The sequence below is a fragment of the Pyrus communis genome, chromosome 17 (assembly GCF_041283825.1).
Source record: "Pyrus communis isolate YQ-2024b chromosome 17, ASM4128382v1, whole genome shotgun sequence".
In the NCBI taxonomy this organism is placed as follows: Eukaryota; Viridiplantae; Streptophyta; class Magnoliopsida; order Rosales; family Rosaceae; genus Pyrus; species Pyrus communis.
Genome location: NC_142581.1, coordinates 9,914,769 through 9,935,630, shown reverse-complemented (window position 1 = coordinate 9,935,630; position 20,862 = coordinate 9,914,769). Strand labels below are relative to the sequence as shown.

Sequence of the window (20,862 nt, the reverse complement as noted above, 5' to 3'; positions counted from 1 at the left end):
ATATATTTAATTAGTTTTTAATTAAATAAAGCTGACATGGCAACGTAGAGTCCAAGTCAAGCTGGAGTCTTAGATTGTAAGAGTTTGTGGTTGAGTCTGTTCACCACGTTCAAATTTGCTTCCGTTGCTTAAGGTAGTTGAACTCCACAAAATCTGCACATGTTGTGCTAAAGGTTATCGTGGAGATTGTTATTTTCTATTTAAGTTGTAAGCTTTGTTTTTAGATATATGAGAAGAGAAAAACTACATTATTGAAGCACTATGAAATGCTTTTGTTCAAGTATCTTTTTACGTTTAAGATAATTCCAGTTTCCAACATTTATTACTTTAGTTTCTCATGTTAAAGTTTTATCGTCCAACGATTCATTACTAATTAAGTTGAATTTTTGATGCAGGATTTTACATTCTTCAATAGAATAGGTATGGAATTTTTTGTCAATGTATATATAATGGGACAATCTTAATAGTAAAGTATTGAAGTTGTCATTCCTTGAGTCGAACTTAAAATCTCTTATTAGACTATGGTATTTAGTTGTCTAGTAACTTCCGTATATCACCTTTTGATCTACCAAAAAAATATAATTGCGTTCAAATATGGTATAGTTTAGTGGGATTAATGTATCGATTCGTATTTAATAATTAATAAAGTAAGTTTGTCGTCTGAAAATAAAAGATATGTTAACATGAAAGCCCAGCCCAACTTACAGCAAATCACAATGATATTGGCCCAAATTTGAACTGTGGTCAACAGCCAAGTCAGCAAATCTGCAGTTTAGGCCGAAAAGCCTCTAAATGTGAAGATTGTGAAGGCAGCACAAGTAGAACTTGCAAGGCTCATCTCTCTGATTCTCTCTCCTCTCTCTCTAAAATATAGCCCCATTGAGGTGGTTTCCTCCACGCAAAAGAGAAACCCTCAGTGTGTTATACGACAAAGGTACCTGGTATATCTAAATACTTTATTCATCCCTTCAAAATCCCCAAATCCCATAAACCCATTTGCCATTGATTATAATCTGCAATCTGCTCTTTCTTTTTTAACATAATTTTGGCATAATTATCGCCTTAATCTGCTGCTTTCTCGCCTATATTACTTTTAATCTGCCGACAGTTGGAGAAAAGCAAGTCTTGGTTTTGGATGCTTTGCTCTCCCGTTCTTCCTCATACCCATCATTGATTTCTTCAATTCTGAGGGCGTTTCTGTATTGGGTTTTTCTTCTTTTGATCGGAATCGGTTCCAAAACCCCGAATCGGTTTCTGGGTATCTTGGATTTTGCTTTGTTTGTGCTTCCTAATTGGGTTATTCTTGTGACGGCTTCTAATCCTCTTGGTTGGTTCTCATTTCTTGCTGAACTTAATGGGTTTTTGTTCTTATGTGTTCATATGTTTTTTCATATCCACAATTTTCGATGTCAGATTTCGTGTTTCGGTTTGTTTTGATTGCTAAGATAGTAGGATTCTGCTATTTTGATTGTATCTGATGTGGGTTTTGATCTATTATCACTAAGATGTCATTTTTTTTAGGTGTTGAAAACGTTGTCTTTACATTTCTTGGTAAATGTTAGCATTTCTTGAGCATATTATGGATTGTAATCGGAGTGATTCTGTTTCCTTAAGTGGTATATCATCAGTTGACTGTGTTGTTGTTAAGCTCTTCACGATTCGTGGTACCAATAGTTTGATTATTGATGTGCATTATCGATCTTAGAATGTGGATCAGTCAATTATGATTCCTTTGCTTTTATCTTTGACTCAACCTTGAAGTCATTGAATGGACTTGCTGAAATCGTAAATTTTTGGTCATTGGCGGTAAAAAATTTAGTGATTCTAGTTAGAATTCATCTTGTAAAGAGGCTTTTAATACTCTATGTAGAAGGGCATTTTCTTTCTCATAACTTAATCATTTACTATTTGATTTCTTTTTGTCTTTTTGTGTATGTACTGGATAATCAGAATAAATTTCCGTGGTGTAAACCGGAATTATTGATTTTCTTCATCCAGTCATGATTTAGTTGGGAAAGGCTGAAACTAGACCATGAAGTTACATTTCAGAATTTAGCTTCAGTTTAATTATAATCTTACATGTCCTCTTGGTTTCACTAGAAGGTAGATTTTGTATGATTGGGTTCTTTCTTTTGTGTACTCATCTTAGAGATGTTGATGCTGTGAGTGATGGACTGAAGCTATTAGATGTTCATTACCATTTTTTACTGTATGCAGGATTTTGTTTCTTGTCTTCAACTGGCTGTTTGAAAATACCTGCTTCTTGCTTCTCTACCGTCGTAATAATATATGGGCTGAGGTGCACATTTCATGGGAGGTGTGGGAGATGAAGAACCAGCAACAAAACGCATGAAGTTATCCGCTGGAGAATTGAAAGGACTTTCCAACGGTTCATCTTGTGCAGAGCCTGTGGCTGGCTCTTCAAAAGACTTGATGGCTCGGCCCCTACCATCTGAAGGGGACGAACAGGTTGTTGGTTCAAAAGGAGTTATTAAGAGGGTGGAATTTGTTCGACTAATAGCTAAGGCGCTGTATTCTCTTGGCTATAAGAAAAGTGGTGCTCATTTGGAAGAAGAGTCTGGGATACCGTTGCATTCTTCTGTGGTAAATCTCTTTATGCAGCAAATTCTGGATGGAAACTGGGATGGAAGTGTCGACACATTGCAAAAAATTGGTCTATCTGATGAAAACATTGCTAAATCAGCCACCTTTATGATATTGGAGCAGAAGTTCTTTGAACTTCTAGATGAAGAAAAAGACATGGATGCATTGAAGACATTGAGGACTGAGATTGTGCCTCTCTGCATCAATGGTAGTAGAGTTCGCGAGCTTTCTTCCTGCATAGTTTCTCCTTCATTTGGTGGGACTCCTGGTAAGAACATTGTGCGGGCCAAGTCTCGGTCAAAGTTACTGGAGGACTTGCAGAAACTGCTTCCCCCAACAGTTATGATACTTGACAGACGGTTGGAACATTTGGTTGAACAGGCCCTTGTCTTACAACGTGATGCTTGCAGTTTTCACAACACCTTGAACGAGGAAATGTCATTGTACACTGATCATCGGTGTGGGAAAGAGCAAATTCCTTCTCAAACATTACAGGTTGGAACAAGATTTGGTTGAAGCTTTATAATAGCTTTGTGTACTTATCAAGTTTACTGATTTGGTCATATAAAATAAGGTGTATGAAAATTTTGTTCTTCCTTTATTTTGATCTGAGTTATCTCATCTTAATATCTTGAAGTTAAGTAATATTAGTGAATGGATCACAATCTGGGGTAAGCTAAGATGATTTAATCAGTCTTGGTTTAACAGGGGTTTATCGACCGTGAGAAGCGTCTAGCCTTTCTGTTTGATAAGTTAGAGGAATCTTCTCCAGTCTTGTTCTTTTAGTCCTTCCAATTAGTATGGCCTCAAAATAGTAAATGTAGGGGTCAGTAAAAAGTATGTGGTATTATCCTTAGCATTTCATAAACCATGAGTAAAATTGGTGTACAATACCAGAAGGTGTGTGTATTCTATCAGCACATGGGTAAAACTGTAAAGCCCGAGTTTCATTCTCCAACCTTTAAAGTTTACGAGAAAGTGCAACCCATGGTTTTTTTACAATGAATCAAGTGCTTCTGTAACTGGCACCACTTAATTGATGTTTGATTCCATCTTTATTGACTTGATTTTTTTTTTCTGTTGGCCTACATTTTTGCTATCTTCTGGTTCCATGACTTGTTATGTTAATGAAGATTAATCTCTCTCATGGTTGTGCTTTTGTTGTAGAGATGTTATTTACCTTGTCTAGAATCTAGATTACCCACTCTTACGTTTATACATGCTACTCTGAATTAGGCTGTACAAATTGGTCATTTTTATTTTATTCTATAACTTTCTTATCACTTTTGATTTTACAGATATTACAGGCACACAATGACGAAGTCTGGTTTCTGCAATTTTCACACAATGGGAAGTACTTAGCTTCATCATCAAGTGATCGATCAGCAATCATATGGGAGGTAACTTTAATATCATATGGAACTAACTCTTAATCTTGTGTCTGCGTGCATCTATAAATGCTGTCTTATATAGAAAATTGATCACTCTCTGCTGCTTCCTTCTTCATATGTAGTTTCCATGTTGACCTTCCATCTCTTTTCACAGTGTTGCATGCTTGTTTTCTGTTTCATGAAATAATAAATATATACTCATTATGTGGTGCCCTGACTTAAATTGTTTGCAAGTGCATGAAACATAAGCGATATAATTGGTTTTCATTTCACCATTTCTTTCCTTTTTTTCGAACATTGTTATTGTTTGTGTGTGTATCTGCAGCCTTAGAAGACACTTTTCCAACTAATGGCCGTAAGATAAGGATTTGTATGTTCAACTATTTCTGTTTATAACCTGCATAACCTCATCTTGGTTGGGAGAATCTTTGAGGTTGGAATATGTACATTTGGGATAAATACATGACGTATGATCCATAGATATGTTGAGTTGCATAAAGAAGAAAATAATATGTTACACACATTAGATATGGTCAAATTTCACCGTACTGTTGAATGGGCTGTACTTGGCTGAGCTTGGCATGCTCAATTTCTATCTGAGCTCAAATCGTGGCTAACATATGCATGTTGTATATTGTTGCAACTTGCAATACAAAACATTTAAAAGAAAATATCAATGAGGTTGGATAACTCAGCGCGTAATTCTTATTTAACGTTATACCGCTTTCTCTTCGTCATTTATTTTGATCCTATTATCTGAGAAGTTTTATACCCTAATCTTCTTGTTGGGGTATAGGTTGATGTGAATGGTGGGGTTACTTTAAAGCATAGACTATCTGGTCACCAGAAACCTGTTTCCTCAGTTTCATGGAGTCCTGATGACCATCAACTCCTCACCTGTGGAGTGGAGGAGGCTGTCCGGCGTTGGGATGTTTCTTCTGGTGAATGTCTCCATGTTTATGAAAAACCTGGTGTTGGTTTGGTGTCCTGTGGATGGTTTCCAGACGGGAAATGTATATTCTCTGGTGTCAGTGACAAGAGTATCTGCATGTGGGAGTTGGATGGGAAAGAGCTGGAGTGTTGGAAAGGCCAACGAACTTTAAGAATCTCTGATTTGGAAATAACTAGTGATGGCAAGCAGCTTATAAGCACTTGTAGAGATAATGCTATATTACTCCTTGACCGGGAAGCCAAAGTTGAGACATTAATTGAAGAAAATCAAACTATAACATCTTTTTCATTATCAAGAGATAATAGGTTCTTGTTGGTTACTCTTCTGAACCAAGAAATCCATCTCTGGAACTTAGAAGGTGAAATCAAGCCTGTTGCTAAGTACAAAGGTCACAAACGCACCCGATTTGTAATCAGGTCTTGTTTTGGTGGACTTGAAGAAGCTTTTGTTGCTAGCGGTAGTGAGGATTCACAGGTAAAGAATTTTGTTACATCCTGAGCCCTCTTTGATTTTAGTTTAGACTTTATACGCAGAACTAGAATAATGATGCTGAAGCATTATTTTTGCTTATGTTTTCTTTTGAATAACGTCAATGTCGTATAATTAATCAGGTTCATGTTTGGACATATCACTTAAGAGCCATATACATGTTCATGTTTAAATCCGTTATTAGTTATGTGTATTCTATCCTACTGTTTTGTGGGTAAAAGATATGATCGTTAATGTAGTTTAGTTGATGCAGTTTCATTAATGACAGATGAGACTGGCTCCTCGTTTATTCTTTTAACTTTCATGTGTATTGTTTACATTGAGGGTTGAACCACTTTACTTGCTCAGTGCCAGGGCATGGAGGCTAAGTTAAGAAAGCAGATGTTTATTTGTTAGTTTAATCCCTTTTTTTTTTGTTGTTGGATATCTGTTCATTCATGCCTTTGCTTACTCGGGATGTTGTGGATCATCTCGACTGTCACTGTACGGTGAGGTCAACATGACCAATGGCATTAAGAGGACATCACATGAGGAATTGTACATAAATGCTTTGAAGATTGCTCGTCATTCGCCTTTCAGAGTGCTAATCAATGGTTTCACTCTGCAGGTTTATGTATGGCAGAGAGGCTCAGGGGAGCTGATAGAGGCATTGCCGGGCCATTCTGGAGCTGTTAATTGTGTCAGCTGGAATCCAGCAAATCCGCACATGTTCGCCTCTGCCAGTGATGACCGCACAATTCGAATATGGGGCCTAGGCGAGCAAACAGTAAAACACAGGGGTGCACACAGCAATGGCATCCATTATTGCAATGGAGGAACATGAAAAAAAAACTTCGAAAAGCTAATCTCTGGTTATTATTTCTTTCTCTGACCATTGCTTTTATGTATATACCTTTATCATCGTCGAAAAATCAGACATTCACGTCAAACAAAGCATGAGGATTGTGCAGCAAGTATTAATAAATTTACTATTTCATTTTGTTATCTTGATTCGTTTTCTTTTAATCGATTTTTGAACTTCTGTGCATGAGAAATTGCCTTGGGCAAATTAGTTACTCGTTCTTCGGAAGCGTGCCCTGTAGTCGGGATTTTGATCAGATATATACTGTGGAAAAACATTGGACTTCATAAGCTAGTTAGGACTTGCATTCATCATAAATCCAGTACTTTTGGCTGTAGAGGTAAACCCTAATTGATTGGGGCATTCTTGTGATGCAAGCTTCCTACTTAATGCATTCAGAGGGAAACGTATTGCTGTCTGGTTTGTGCAGAACTGTTCTGAATCTCTTTAGATTCTTCTTCAATGGTGTAAGTTTCCATATGGCAATTGGTGTTTAAATGCAATACCATTTATGAAGTTTCACAATGATACAAACGACAGAACCGAACAAATGTACTTTGACGTGCGAGGTAAACGCTCTTAACCGCTTGAGTTCGAGGTCGTGATCTCTGCGAATTAAGCAAGCAGAGAGAAAATTGGGCCTTCTCTTAATACCACGAAACAATTATATATGCTCAACCATTTCCTCGATTATTACCAACTTTGAAGCACTTACAATATTAAGGTAATATACATTATACAAACCCTCTCAGATAAGTTCTTATGCAACACTGAAAGAAGATGCAGTGCTCTCCACAAACTTCCTTGCTCCCTTGAACCACCTCTTGTCTCCAGCTTGAGCCTTTAGAATGTAGAGGTTGCCGTCTTTCACGGTGGCTGTGATAAGCTGATGCTTGCCTCCTTCATCTCCGTCTGCTGTCCTTGTCAACACAGATATATAGTAGTACTGCTTTCCGTCAACCACCTGGCTAGAACTGTCCAATATGTTGGCTGTGGCCACTGCGCCCGAGTCGAAACCACCCTATACCATGTTCAAACTCGAATTCCATAAGAACTCACACAGTAGCCACCATTATGCTGTTCTATTGAGTTAATTTGGGAACAAATTTGGGAATGTGTGTGGGCGTGTTACACAACGAATTACCTCGGACTCAGTCTTGCCAAAGTAAGCTTGTTTGCCTAGCAAATAGTCCACCTAGGAAAAACCCGCATCATAAAAATGAATTGTAAGCAAATTGAGAGGAACATGTTTCACACTGTCATCGGAAAGAAGGAGAAGCTAGCACACCTGATTGAGGAATTCCTCAGGGGGGCCATAGTCGCCGACGGACTTCTTCTCGGTTGGGGTGATTGTGACGGCCACGTTGGTCGTGGTGTCGAAGTTATCCTCGTACCTAAGAACTTGACCGGGGTACTCAACCTCTTTGCTAGGGTTCCATTTTGAAGGAATGGATAGCTTGAATCCCTTTCCAAAGTATGGCAAGAAGTCTGTGTTCGACTTGGGCTTTCCAAAGACATTGGCTGCGTGTGCATTTCGTCAATAATTATAAGTCACTTTGATCAAGAACGAAAACATTATACACGGATCGGATTATGTTATTAGTATTGTTCGTGTTGGCAAGACTGTCTGATGAGAGAACATCTCGTATATTAACTAGACAGTCTGACAAGAAAACATTTCGTAAGTGAGTGCATGTGTACCTGATTCGCCATAAGCTGCATCAGCTGGGGAGACCTTGGAGCCAAGGGCTGCAGCACCGATGAGGACTGTGAGAGCCAACCGCCGCGAGACGATAGCACCGCTCTCTTCTTCCTGGCCGGCGGCCTGCTTCTGGGCCCGGCAGATCACAACCTGGTTGTGCTTGTTGATGTTCACCACTTGGCGCTGCGACGACGATGAGGGCCGGGTAGAAGCGGCGGTAGTGAGTGCATGGTGGTGCAAAAAGCATGCAGTGGAGGCCATTTCCTTCAGTCTCTCTCCCCTTTGTGATTGTCTCAAAGTGTGGTGTAGAAATGTGAGCCGAGGAAAATTGGGCTTTTGGATATGTGGAGGGAAATGGTTGGTTAATTTTTGGATATAGGATCAGGGAATTGGATGACTTGGAAGATTAGATTTGATGTGGGATAAGGTTGTAGGGGTTTTCATTGGTGACACGTGGCATTGTTCTTATTTTGCTTTTGTACATGATTTTGTTTCCAAGTCGTGCATTTGCACTTTGGACATTTGTTATGTTTTCTGTTGGAGGCCCATCGGAGTAATGGGCCTATTTAGTTTTGGGTTTCCTTTGAAGGCCTTAATCTCTCCTCTAAACAGCAAGCCCGGTGGCCGGCCGAACTACACCGTTGAAGTTGGTTGATCAACATGATCGGTTTGGTTTGGTTTGGTTTGGTTGCGGGGCGGTGTTGGCATAAAAATGGCTCAACCGAAGGCTTCGTTTTCTGCTTCGGCATCTCGGGCTCGATTATTGGCCAAGTCCAGCCCTAGTTAAAGGCGCTTCTTGATACGTTTAGCAAAACAACTTTAAAGCATTTTGCTAGTCGTATAAATGCTTTATGAATAAGCGCCTTAATTTTACGTGCATAAGCACTTCTTGAAAAAGTGTTTATGAGCACAAATACTTTCTCATAAGAAATGTCATGAATCTTAATAAACTTGGTTAAGTTATTTTCTTTTTTTTTTCTTTTTTGTGTCAACAATAAACTTGGTTAAGTTCTTGAATCGCTAAATTGTACAAGATAATAATAGAGACATTTATTAATTAGGACCCGGTAAGTCTTGAAAGCTAGAGACAAGAGGCAAGCATAAGTACGCACGATTAGTGAACTTTATCTGAATAAGTTATATTGTGTTACGACTGTGTGGTTCCATACAAGTCGCTGATGTGGATGGAGTAGCAATGAATAAACTTAGTTTGAAAATGATGTAGATTTTATAGTTTATTCTCACAATGAACTCACTTCGATAAAATATTACAATAGTCTACAAGTTAAGTAAGTGACTCGTTCCTAATAACTCTAAACTTTTTGAGATAAAACTTCACCTAAAATTAGTATCGATCTAATTTCACTCAAAGTAATAAAGTTAGGAGGTTGAGTTAAAACGATTTGATGCTAGATCAGACCCACTTAAAGCATCTCCAATGGGGATGCTAAATGGAGTCTCTACAACCGTAATGTCCATAAATGTAGGGACAAAAGGCTTCCAATGGGTTGGAATAGAAGACCTCAAAGTATCTCAATATATAGAAAATCGCTAGATACCTCAAATAATCCTCAAATGTGAGGCTGCTTATAGGGACTTAAAGAGTGACCCCCACTGTTGATTTTGAGTGGGAAACAAACCCCACCCACGTGTGAATACTACACATCAGCTTCTCTTTTTGGTTTTTTTATCCACGTGAATGCTCATAACCGTTCCTACATCTTTTTTTTATTTTTTATTTTTTTTTGAGCCGTTGAGAAATCAACAGTCAAGATAGATTTTCAGTTTTCATCAATGGCCCCAATACTCTTATGAAGGGCACAATGATTTTTTTTTAATATTTAGGCCCTACATTTAGGGATTATACTTTATTGACCTTCCATTTCTTTAGAGACCTAGATATTCTCTTAATGTCCCTAAATGAGTCCTCAAAATTAGTGGTGATAATCCCTAAATAAAAACTCACATTAGAGATGCTCTTAGTAGCGAAATCCACACTAGTCTATTGTAGTATTGTACACCATCCAAAACCATTTTATTTATTTTCCGCAATATATTCACGTGGATCTCATGTTCCTTTAGTTAGTTCCATATGCCTGCTGTGAACATCATTGTCATGGTTTCAAATTTCAATGATGATTTTGAGGTTACAATTTAGTTACAATTCAGGGAGTTTTAACAAAATAATCCCAGTATTGTTCACTTTAAATGAAAATTCATATTTTTATCTTTTTCTGATACTATTCACTACACATTTATTTGTCTTTTTTCATTAAAACTAAAGATTTTTTTTGGACTTTTCATTAGTTATCCTTACAATTTAAATGATAATAACCTTTTTTTTTTCTTCTAAAAAAGGACTAACTAGTGGTTTCCTCACGGTAGTGTACCTATTCGGGAGCTAAGAAGATTTATAGAGACATTTCAGCCTCCCCCTGGCCACCATTCTGCGATTCACCAACGTCAGGAATCGAACCCATAACATGTCGTGTGAAATACAGACTTGGAATTCGTCACCATTGAACTACTTCGTGGTGATTAAGTGATAATAACCCTTGATTATGTAATTCATATTTGAAATTCCATTTCAATTGGGTAGTCTCACATGGTCATACATGTTTTTTAAAGTCACTAGCATATTTGACGTTTAATTGACCAAATTGTCCAAATCAAGAAACCAGCAGGACGATAAGAACGAATTTTCTGCCACATATAGATGCTACCTCAAGTCACAGTCCTCCTGCTTGCCCAATCAAATAACTTAAAAATGGATAACTAACCACTAGGCCATGCCTCAAATTAGGGTAGGTATGGGATTTAATGTGTTCTTTTATATATAGTTGCCCACCTGCCTTGAATATGCACATCTTTAACGAAACAATTAAAATTGGAATCCTACGAATTCCTAATGTAAACATTTGGTCGCTGATTCATAAAATTTTATAATTATGAGCAAAATTCTGTAAAAATATTATTTATGCAAAAAAATTATCAAAATATAAAGTTGTTTAATTATCAAACTGTTCGAAATTGGTCAATTGATGATTGTTAGGCCCAAAAATGTCACATGCAAGCCTAATCAAGTCTTAAAGCTCAATTTATACAAGCCCCAAGCCAAGTCTAAACACATGCAAAGGTACAGAATCGAGAAAGGAATATATCCACAACCATGCCACGCTATGTAATTAAACCGGACGTTTGCATAAATCACGGCATGCCTTATCATGCTCAAATAAGGTCAAGTCACATGTCCAAGGCTTGCCAAGTGAATCGTGGCGTGGATGGTTATGAAGTCAAGATTATGAAAGACTTTGGACTGCTAGGGGCCAAAGATCCAAGCTCATAATCTTTGAAGTCCACGTGGGTGAGTTTGAAAGAGAACAAACCTAATTTCCTTCTTTCCCTAGCAAGCCAACTAATCTAGTTAGGAAGGAACCAAATCCTAAGCCTTAAGTTCACGTGAAAGCCAGCAAAGCATGCATTTAATGAAGATAGATGCTGATTTTCCTTCCTAGCTCACGCAGAAGAACGTTGAATGAAAGTTAAGAGACACGTTACTGGAAGTAACACCTATGGAAGCTAGCCTGGGAAAGTAATGTCTAGGGAAGAAAGCCTAGCATAGACTTCATGAGAACAACGGTGTTCAGCTGTCTTATACTGAAAGGGAAGGTCGCAGTTGTGCTAGGAGAAAGAGGATGGAAGACTTCGCCATAACTAGAGATTCTTTAGGAAGCCTGGAAATGAATCATTCATCTACAAAAGGGAGATCAGAAACCTAAAAGAGGGACGAATTCAAGGGAACCTAGAGAGACAATATAGAATGGTATGACAAGATTAAAGATTGTGCTACATCAAGCTAGGAAACTCACTCCCTAAGGGCAAAAATGCCTTAAACCTTGGGGAGGATCACCTCTGCAACCTTAGTGTTTTCCTTAACCTTCCTATGAGCATTGTAGCCATTAGAAGTCTTCTTATTGTGCTAGGAAGCCCATATTACCCAACCTAGAACATCATGCAACCATGCAAACTCTCTTTCTCTCTCATGCTAAACTGATAAACTTCTAGCTTCCACACCACGCCTTACTTGAGCAAGTCATTATTTGCTTAATCATGCTATCGTTGAGTCATTGATCTAACTAGGATATTTTCTAAGACGTGCTAATTCTTTCGAGATATTCCGGGACTTGGTATGAAATCGAACTAGGGGAAGCAAAATGATACCCCCAAAGCCCAAGTACACCTCAACCTAAAAGTCCCCAAACAATAACTAAACGCAATAAAAAGTGCTCAACTAAATAAGTTGGCTCTGTTTTTAGTTTCAGCATCTCAACCTCGGTTACTAGCCAAGTCCAACCCTAGTTAAAAGCACTTGTTGATACGTTTAGCAAAACAACTTAAAATTATATTTGATTGGACTTCGGACACCTTATGGTCTTTTCTCTCCGAGTGGGAGTTCTTCTCTCCTACTGAGAGTAGTTCTCACCTTATGGTGTGAGTCTTCAAAAATCAAGAACATCCGGTGGCCCCGACCCTAGCCACAGTTGGGGTCGGTCGCCGTTTCCTTCATTCTTTTTGTCTCTTGTATGCTTTTTGCTTCTACTGTTCTTTCCCCCTGTTTTTAACCCAGATTTATTCTATCCCTCTTGCCCAATCGATGTCCTTCTTCTTTGTTCATCTTTATTCCGGTTTTCAGCCATGAATATCGTGGAGATTGTGTGTAGAGCTCCAGCATCTTCATCGGCTCGGGTGTTTCCAACAGCACCACCTTCTCCTGCTTCTCTGCCTTTATTGGCAACATTGTTCATGGGCTTCCACGGACTTCATCTCGATAGCTGGCTTCCATTGTGGTGTTGCTGGCTATCCGTACTTTGTGGCTGTGCTCATGAGGTTGATCGGGGTAGGATGCTATGTCTTAAGAGGATATACTCGACTGTTGAGGAGGAATTGGATGGATCGAGGTTGCTGTGGCAGAGACGGTTGCAATGGTTGCTTCTAGAGTTTGTAAATCCGTCTATGTATTTGGGCTACAACGGTTGGTTGGGCCTGTTGTACTTTGTGTTGACTTGACCCACTTTTTGCTTGTCCATGTGTTTACATTGGGCTTTTGTTGTATGTTTGTTTGCTTTTGGTTTGTAATAAAAGTTGCACTTTGACCAAAAAAATAAAAAATAAAAAAAAACTTAAAATCGTTTTGCAAATCGTACAAATGCTTCATGAATAAGTGCCTAAAAATTTATAATAATTTGACGACTTTTTAATATAAGCACTTCTTGCAACAGTGTTCATGAGCACAAGTGCTTTCTAATAAGCAATGTCATATAAACCTTAATAAACTTAAACTAAGTTCTTGAATTGTTAGATTGTACAAGATAATATAGACATTGATTAATTAGGACCCGGTAAGTCTTGTAAGTTATAGACAAGCGTATGTACACACGGTTAGTGAACTTTATCTGAATAAGTTATATTATGTGGCTGGATACAAGTCGCTGATGTCAATGCATTAGCAATGAATAAACTCGATTCGAAAACAACGTAGATTTTTATGCGGATAGTTTATTCTCACGATAGACTCACTTTAAAAAAGTAACACAATAGTCTACGACTTCAAAACAAATAATAAAGTTAGGAGGAAACAATTCATTGTTGGGTAGTACTCAATCCTATCCATTGTACACCATACAAAATCATTTTATTAATTTTTCACAAATGTTCACGTGAACCTCATGTACTTAATTAAGGTCCACATGCATGTTGTGAACATCTTTGTCATGGTTTCAATAATGCTTCTGAGGTTACAATTCAAGTGAGTGATCACGTACTTAATATTTCATATTTGCAATTCCATTTCAATTGACTAGTCTCATAATTTTGAGACTAGCTATTTCATTGTCATATATGCTTTTTGAATGTTATTATAGCATATTTGACGTATAATTACCCGTCGAATGAAGATAATATTAAGTACTTATAAATATTGTAATCAAACTCACGAGGGATTCAATTTCGGTTACAAAATACAATACAGGAAGAATGGGGAAGATATGAGAGGTGTCCAAATTGTCCAATAAGGATGCATTTTGTGCCATATATAAATGCTACCTCCTCATCCTCAAGTCACAGTCCTCGTGCTTGCACAATCAAATAACTTATAAATGGATAACTAGCAACCACTAGGCCCTGCCTCAGCTTAGGGTAGGTATGGGAATTTAATGTGTTCTTTTATATATAGTTGCCCACCTGCCTTGAAAATGCACATCTTTAACGAAACAATTAAAATTAGAATTTAATGAATTCTAACGAAATATTTCGTGACGGATCACGTTATAAAGATTAAATTTTAAAATTAAATGATGTATTATCAATAGAATATAAGTACATTAACCGACATTTAATTAATAATTCGATCACCTATAACCACATCATTTGATTTGCAAATTTAATTTAATTTTTTTTATTTCTCTAATATTATTCTTAGTTTAATTGTTAAATTGTTCGAAATTGGTAAAATTGATGACCAAACAAAATACAACAGAAATGGAAAGTTTGCCAAGACAAGTATAGTATTAATTTCCTTTGATAAAATGGTATATATAAACTAAATTATGCATGATATAAACACATGCTACCGGACCCAAAATATAGTTTGCATGAAAATGTTGAAAAGCGTTGGGTTTTAAGCTCCACCCATTTTATTTTTGTTGGAGAAATAAAATATTCTTTTTTGTTTTCTTTGACCCGTCAAGATAGTAGTAGTCATTTTGTATAGGAATGTGCTATCCACACATTTCATTTTACTTCTTACACATTCTTTGATAATTTCTGTCCATTGATCTTCTTCAATTCATTCGATTCGACGGTCGAAAATTTAAAAAGTGTGTGAGAAGTAAAATGAGGTATGTGAATATTACATCCCTTTTGCATATCTTTGGTAAGTAATTGAGTACTATTACTTTACTTGCTGTCTTTTTAGAGGTCAGCCAGGGTCTCATAAAAACAGGCAACCACCGTTGACAGCGGTTATAGACGAATTTTATACGATATGTTTTGTATTTAATTTCTGATGCTGAGCAAACTATCATGATAAAACTATCAACTGATCTCTTTTTTGAGAAAAATAAAATAAAACAGTTGCGGTAGCTTCATAAGTGAAAAGAATAACATTTAACTGATTTTTTTTATTATTATTAATATTAGCACTTAAAAAATGAACTTCAAGCAAATCTACAAAATGCGTTAGTCAAAACAACTTAACTTGAAAGTGTTTGAATTTCAAAAATGACGAATTTGATGAAAATTATTTCTCCTTTACATAATACATCGTTGAGGTTTTGATAAAACAATAGCGCTAAGCTGCATTAATATTATAATCTTTTAAATTCTTTTTTATTAAATGTTATATTCTACACGAATCTATATTAAAAGACAGAAAATAGTTCAACTTGCAGCAAATTGAAAAAAAAAAAAAAAAAAAAAAACCTCCAAATATTATGACAATTCACCAATCCACCAGGATTTTTTTTATTTGCACCAATCGAATGATTTAAATATAACTTTTTTTCACCAAAAAGAAAAAAGAATACAGTTTACGGTTTACCAACTGCAAGTCTTCAAGGTTGAAATGCATGGGGCGGCCGTATGAGTGCGTCTGCTCTTGTTTATTTTTTATTTTTTTATATATATTCGATTCCTGCACGCCATTCAGTGTTAATTTTTGGACTTGTCCTCTGCAACTTCAGTGCTCTGCACGCATATGCCATAACAATTCATAATCCACCAGCAAAACCCATCATCCTCTGCATCTTCTCTCTTGCTCTAATCTCATCTGATCAGGTAAAACCCATCTGCCATTTTCCCAGTTCTTTTCTTCTCAACTACTCTTTCTTTCTTCTTTATTTTTGGCTGAAATTCTGCAAATTATTGTATTTTATGAAATTTGATGCTTTGAATTGTAGAAATGGGGTTGAATTGATTGTGGCTTCTTTGTTTGGTTTCGCTTTTCAAGAAGTGATTTTGTTAGAGGGCAGTTGATTTTAGTTCATATGTGAAATTGGATTTCTGGGTCAATAGATTTTGGGATCTTTGGTGGAGTTGTGTGAATTCGAACTTGTTTATATGTTTCGTTATGATTTCCATTTTCCAAAACTACATCTTGGTGGTGGTGGATCGTTGGGTTGATTGTTCACAGCATATATGTAGCTTCTTTGATCATGAGATTCAAACTGGATTATGATTGTGGGTCTTGTGGTAAAGAGGCTTTTTAATGCAAATTTTGGTCGTGTGATCTTCCAAATTTGCTTTTGCAAGATATTTTTCTGAATTTTTTCCTTTTGGTGGTCTACAATTTTTGGATGCTGAGTCTAGATGCTGGTTAGCTTAGAGCAATTTCTATGACGTCTGTTCATGTGACTGACCCGATGGTCCCGTTGAGAATCTGGGTAGCTTAGAGAATTTTGTGCTTTTTATATGGGTATATAAAGGTTGAATGATGCATAAGCACAAATCTTTTTTTCTGCTGATCATGTATAAAGAGAATATATCATATGGATAGCAGTTTCCTTGTATAAAATCTAAATCTGTTTTTTTTAGGCGGTGTCGGGCTGGGGAGGATGGGGATGGGGTGCAGGCCGAGGAAAAATTTTGTTTCTTTGTTCTTGCTTTTAAATAATTACGAATACATAAAAAAAAAAAAAAAATTGTATTGATACAAGTTTTCAGAGTATTAAAGTTTCTCTCTTGACCAGAGTTTGTTTTCTTAGTGTGTAGCAGCAATGCCTGAGCAAATAACTCCCGAGGATCTTTTGAAGAACATTGTGGGCACACTTGCTGATAAAAAACAGAAACCTGGTTCTTTTTTTGGGGAAGAGACATCAAGCTCAGTCACTACTCAGTTCAACTTCAACCGGCTGTTTGGACGCCAGAAACCTGTCCACCACATTCTGGGTGGAGGAAAATGTAGGATAATTCTGTTTCGTTACATGCAATGACCATGATTTATGCAATTAGAAGTTGTTCCTTCCACCAAGTCTCCTTATATTTAATTTTCCTCTTTTGTGGTCGAATTATGTAGCTGCTGATGTCTTGTTGTGGAGGAACAAAAAAATTTCGGCTAGTGTTTTAACTGCTGCGACTGTTGTCTGGGTGCTCTTTGAATGGCTCAATTATCATTTCTTGACTCTTGTGGGGTTTGCTTTGGTTCTTGGCATGATTGCTCAGTTTCTGTGGTCAAATTTTTCGGGCATGATTAACAGGTTACTTTGCAATGTTCAGTTTTGAGCTTCTTCGTTTTGCTTGATTCTGTTTTTTGTGTACAGTAGAGATGAATATTGTGATATCAGTATTGTTTCTCCTTGGTGGCAGGTCCCCATCTAAAGTACCTCGACTTGTTCTGCCTAAGGACTTATTTGTCAATATTGCCGTCTCAATTGGTGCTGAAATTAATCGAGGGTTGGCATTTGTTCAAGATGTGGCATGTGAAGGAAATGTGAAGCAATTTCTTGTGGTATGTTTGAACTATTATTGTTCTTTCTATATTTATTATACGGAAATGATCTAAGTTGAGAATGTTACTGAAGGGTTGCATGTCAGCTGTTATATTAGATATGATTAAAATACATCTCATCCACCCTTCACTCACAATGCATCTCAACCATCTATAGTGGATCTGATAACTGCTATGCAAGTCCTCAAATGTCTTAGTCTTTGAAGATTGTACTGAACTGTTGAGATATCCTCTCAGGTTGTAGTAAGCTTGTGGATTGCTGCTGTGATAGGAAGCTGGTGCAATTTTCTGACCGTTGTGTACATTGGTGAGAGCTCCAACGACTATTGATAACAAGTCTCTCTTATTGCCATATGATCTGATATAGCACATGTTCTGTCGATAGGATGCTTGAACTTTGGGATAACCATGAAGATGGTTGGGAGAAAAAGTATTTGATTGTCATCCGAAGTTTGCATTTGCAAATTTTGCATAACAAAACTTAGTTTTGTTTCACTATTTTGTAGTTGATCCATCGCTCTCTGCATGGAAATGAAAACTAAATGTTAGTATTAAGTAGTATCTTTAGCTACAGCGGCTGAAAATTAAGGACCCGTTTGGTAACCTTTCCGTTTTTGGTCTCTAATTTTCATTTTTTGGTTAGAGACAGCAAGGAAATATATCATAGAACAAGAGGAATGAAGAAGGGTCAAGGAAGGGCGGTGGGAGGTGGAAGAATTTTGTATGGAAATGCTATGTGAAATGAAAACAAAAATCTAAAAGCAATTGAAAGTGTTTTTTTCATTTGCAGTTTTTTCTTTGTGTGGTCATTTTCAAGCTTATAGGAGTTACCTAACCACTTAATCATAATCTGTAAGTTTTTATGGTGCATACTGCATACTACGGTTTTGTGGTATATATGCAAGAGAACTGATCTGTCGTTCTTTATTAGGTTTTGTTGCTGCTCACACATTGCCGGTTCTGTATGAGAGATATGAGGATCAGGTTGACAACTTTGTATATCAGGTCCTCGGGCAGCTTCAACACAATTACCGGAAGTTGGATACTGGCGTCCTCAGCAAGATCCCTAGTGCAAAGCTGAACTGGAAGAAGTACGAATAGTTTCATTTAGCAACGTAAATGATATGTCCCCGATATCTCTGGAGTTGAGTGGATTATCATGTTCCAAAAGAGGTAAATGTAGGGGTAAGAAAAACTGAATATTACTGTTGTAGGGACAGAAACCAGACAGTCGTTTGATTATTACTGAAGCATGTATATTGTTCTTGAGAAGTTCCAAATTCAACTGCCATTTAATCAGTTCTTGTTTTGGGATTGTAATCCGTAAAACTTAAGCGCACTCATTGTTAGTCTAGCGGTTAATCCAATTTTGGAAGATGTCTGAAAGTTCGAATCTTGAGAGAGGCGGAAGAATGGAAGATTTGTAGCGGTTGGTTAAGGCATGTGTGCAAGGATGGATCCAAATTCACTCTCTCAGGTATTAAGGTTTTGAGGTTTTCGACCAAATTTAGATTACTTGTAGCAAAAATTTAGCAGCTAAAAGTAAAGTTGGCAATTTAGTTAACAAAAGCTAGCTGACCAAGTAAATGGTTAATTAACCGGATATTATCTTGGTGTATAACAACATGTCTGTCAATGCCAATCCATCAATAATGTCGACAAGTTGTTGGTTTGTTGGTTGTCAACCTCTAGTACAATGAAATGAATGAAAGCTGCAAGTAGTCGCCGAACCAATATGGGGTCATTAGTTGCTGATGATCCAAAAAGCAGCATAATACCCCATTAGTTGCTGATGATCCAAAAAGCAGCATAATACCCCATTAGTTGCTGATGATCCAAAAAGCAGCATAATTTCAATGTATATTTGTAGATGACTCATGTACACATGCGACAAACTGAAAGAACGAGTCAAAAACACTATATTACAACCTGCCTCTTTTTTCTTTTCTATTTTTTGCGCAATCTTGCCGTATGTCGTAGATTTTCTTCTTTCTTTTGTCTTTCTTCTCATATTATTTTTTTTGTGCGACCCTGTAGTTTGCATCTAATTCGAATATGATCGGTTAGATTATTTCTCACAAAAAACAAGGATGACAATAATCAGATTGGGAATTTCAGGAAGATTTTTGGGCAGGCATAGAATTTCACTGATCTGCTTCCATTCCCTTCTGCAAGACTGGGCCTAACATAATACACAGCTTCCTAGTTTTTTTCCACTTCTAGTGGAGTTGGCCCATTATTCTTTGGGCTATAAGCTGAAGGGCCCAATTATATTTCGTAATGAGGAATTTGAAATGCAATTCGAACAAATGCATTACGAAACATTGGAACCGTCTACCAATTGTACTGCTTTTCTAACCAAAGACATGTTTGAGATTGTATATGAAAAGGCTAAAGCACTAACCGTTTGAAAATGCTTCTTTAAAAATTACTTTTATTAGACTAAGCTGAACCACATTATCAATAACATATTGTGAGTCTAAGTCCATATCTCTAACCTTCGTATAGATAATATCGATTTTTCAAAAAAAAAAAAAAAAATTTGTTCATAAGCACTTTAAGTAAAAACTCTGGGCTGGTTTAAAAGTACTTTTAAAATGACTGAAATCACTTTTGGTGAAATTGATTTTGAATTCCAAAAACAACTAAAGTGCTTCTTGCAAGAAGCTTTTTTTTTTTTTCAGGATCCACTTCGATTTTTATCAATAATTGGTTTTAAAAATATTTTAAATAAAATTGATTTCAATCATTTTAAAAATAATTCCCAACGAGCTCGAACTATTAAAAATACATCAAAACTTATAATAAAAATGTACATGCTTTTAGGAAAAAAAAAACTTAGTGCTTGAAAAAAAAACATGTAATAATCATTTCTTGTAGAACACTTTCAAACAGCTTCGGATTTCTCGTCCACAGTCCAAGCGCACTATAAAGGGATGTTGCAGTAGCATCGCAACTGAATCTAACCGTTGATTATAGCTTGCTTGTGGATCAAACAGTCATCCTGTTACTGAATCGTCCTGCATTGTTCTCCCAGAGCATCCATCCCCCAAGTTTTCTTTTGGTCGGGCAGTTTGAACTCGGTAGAAGTTTCGTCACTTGATACCGATGGCTCATGCAATTCCAGCCGTCCATATTTCATGGAACCTGAAAAATGAAGACGAACGTGTACACTCCGTGGACCATGTCTCTCTTCACTCCAAAGTCATCAGTCCCAGCTCTTCAATCTTCAATTCTTCACCCAACCATCACAACCTACTTCTTTCATTCCTCATTAATTTCCCGCAAATCTTTGTCTCCGCCCCTCCAGGTTTCTTTGGAGTTTGAAGTGCTAAAACTTCAGAAACCTCACTTTCAGAAAAGTACTTTCCGACTTCTGGA

At 37.0% G+C, this 20,862-nt stretch overlaps 3 protein-coding genes across 5 annotated transcripts; 2 read left to right on the top strand and 1 right to left on the bottom strand.

Moving 5' to 3' along the window:
- The first annotated feature begins 790 nt into the window (after window positions 1-790).
- Window positions 791-6,420, top strand: LOC137707473 (WD repeat-containing protein 26 homolog). 2 transcript variants are annotated; one of them, XM_068446348.2, is made up of 5 exons: window positions 791-1,327; window positions 2,218-3,099; window positions 3,903-4,004; window positions 4,792-5,421; window positions 6,044-6,420. In XM_068446348.2, the coding sequence occupies exons 2-5, from the start codon at window positions 2,311-2,313 to the stop codon at window positions 6,257-6,259; spliced, it is 1,737 nt and encodes a 578-aa protein (XP_068302449.2). In that variant the 5' UTR covers window positions 791-1,327; window positions 2,218-2,310; the 3' UTR covers window positions 6,260-6,420. The 2 variants fall into 2 exon arrangements, with proteins under 2 accessions (XP_068302449.2, XP_068302450.2); XM_068446349.2 differs by having other exon boundaries at window positions 801-934.
- A 521-nt stretch (window positions 6,421-6,941) lies between these two features.
- LOC137707474 (oxygen-evolving enhancer protein 2-1, chloroplastic) lies at window positions 6,942-8,351 on the bottom strand. The gene is made up of 4 exons (XM_068446350.2): window positions 7,979-8,351; window positions 7,566-7,798; window positions 7,422-7,472; window positions 6,942-7,298 (listed from the first exon to the last, which is right to left on the bottom strand). The coding sequence occupies exons 1-4, from the start codon at window positions 8,238-8,240 to the stop codon at window positions 7,038-7,040; spliced, it is 807 nt and encodes a 268-aa protein (XP_068302451.2). The 5' UTR covers window positions 8,241-8,351; the 3' UTR covers window positions 6,942-7,037.
- Window positions 8,352-15,650: 7,299 nt separating this feature from the next.
- Window positions 15,651-18,780, top strand: LOC137708416 (Reticulon family protein). Of its 2 annotated transcripts, XM_088689719.1 has the most exons (7): window positions 15,651-15,812; window positions 16,739-16,934; window positions 17,050-17,230; window positions 17,340-17,481; window positions 17,719-17,788; window positions 18,272-18,333; window positions 18,413-18,780. In XM_088689719.1, the coding sequence occupies exons 2-6, from the start codon at window positions 16,751-16,753 to the stop codon at window positions 18,322-18,324; spliced, it is 630 nt and encodes a 209-aa protein (XP_088545845.1). In that variant the 5' UTR covers window positions 15,651-15,812; window positions 16,739-16,750; the 3' UTR covers window positions 18,325-18,333; window positions 18,413-18,780. The 2 variants fall into 2 exon arrangements, with proteins under 2 accessions (XP_088545845.1, XP_068303591.2); XM_068447490.2 differs by lacking the exon at window positions 18,272-18,333 and having other exon boundaries at window positions 15,652-15,812.
- The last annotated feature ends 2,082 nt before the right edge of the window (window positions 18,781-20,862 follow it).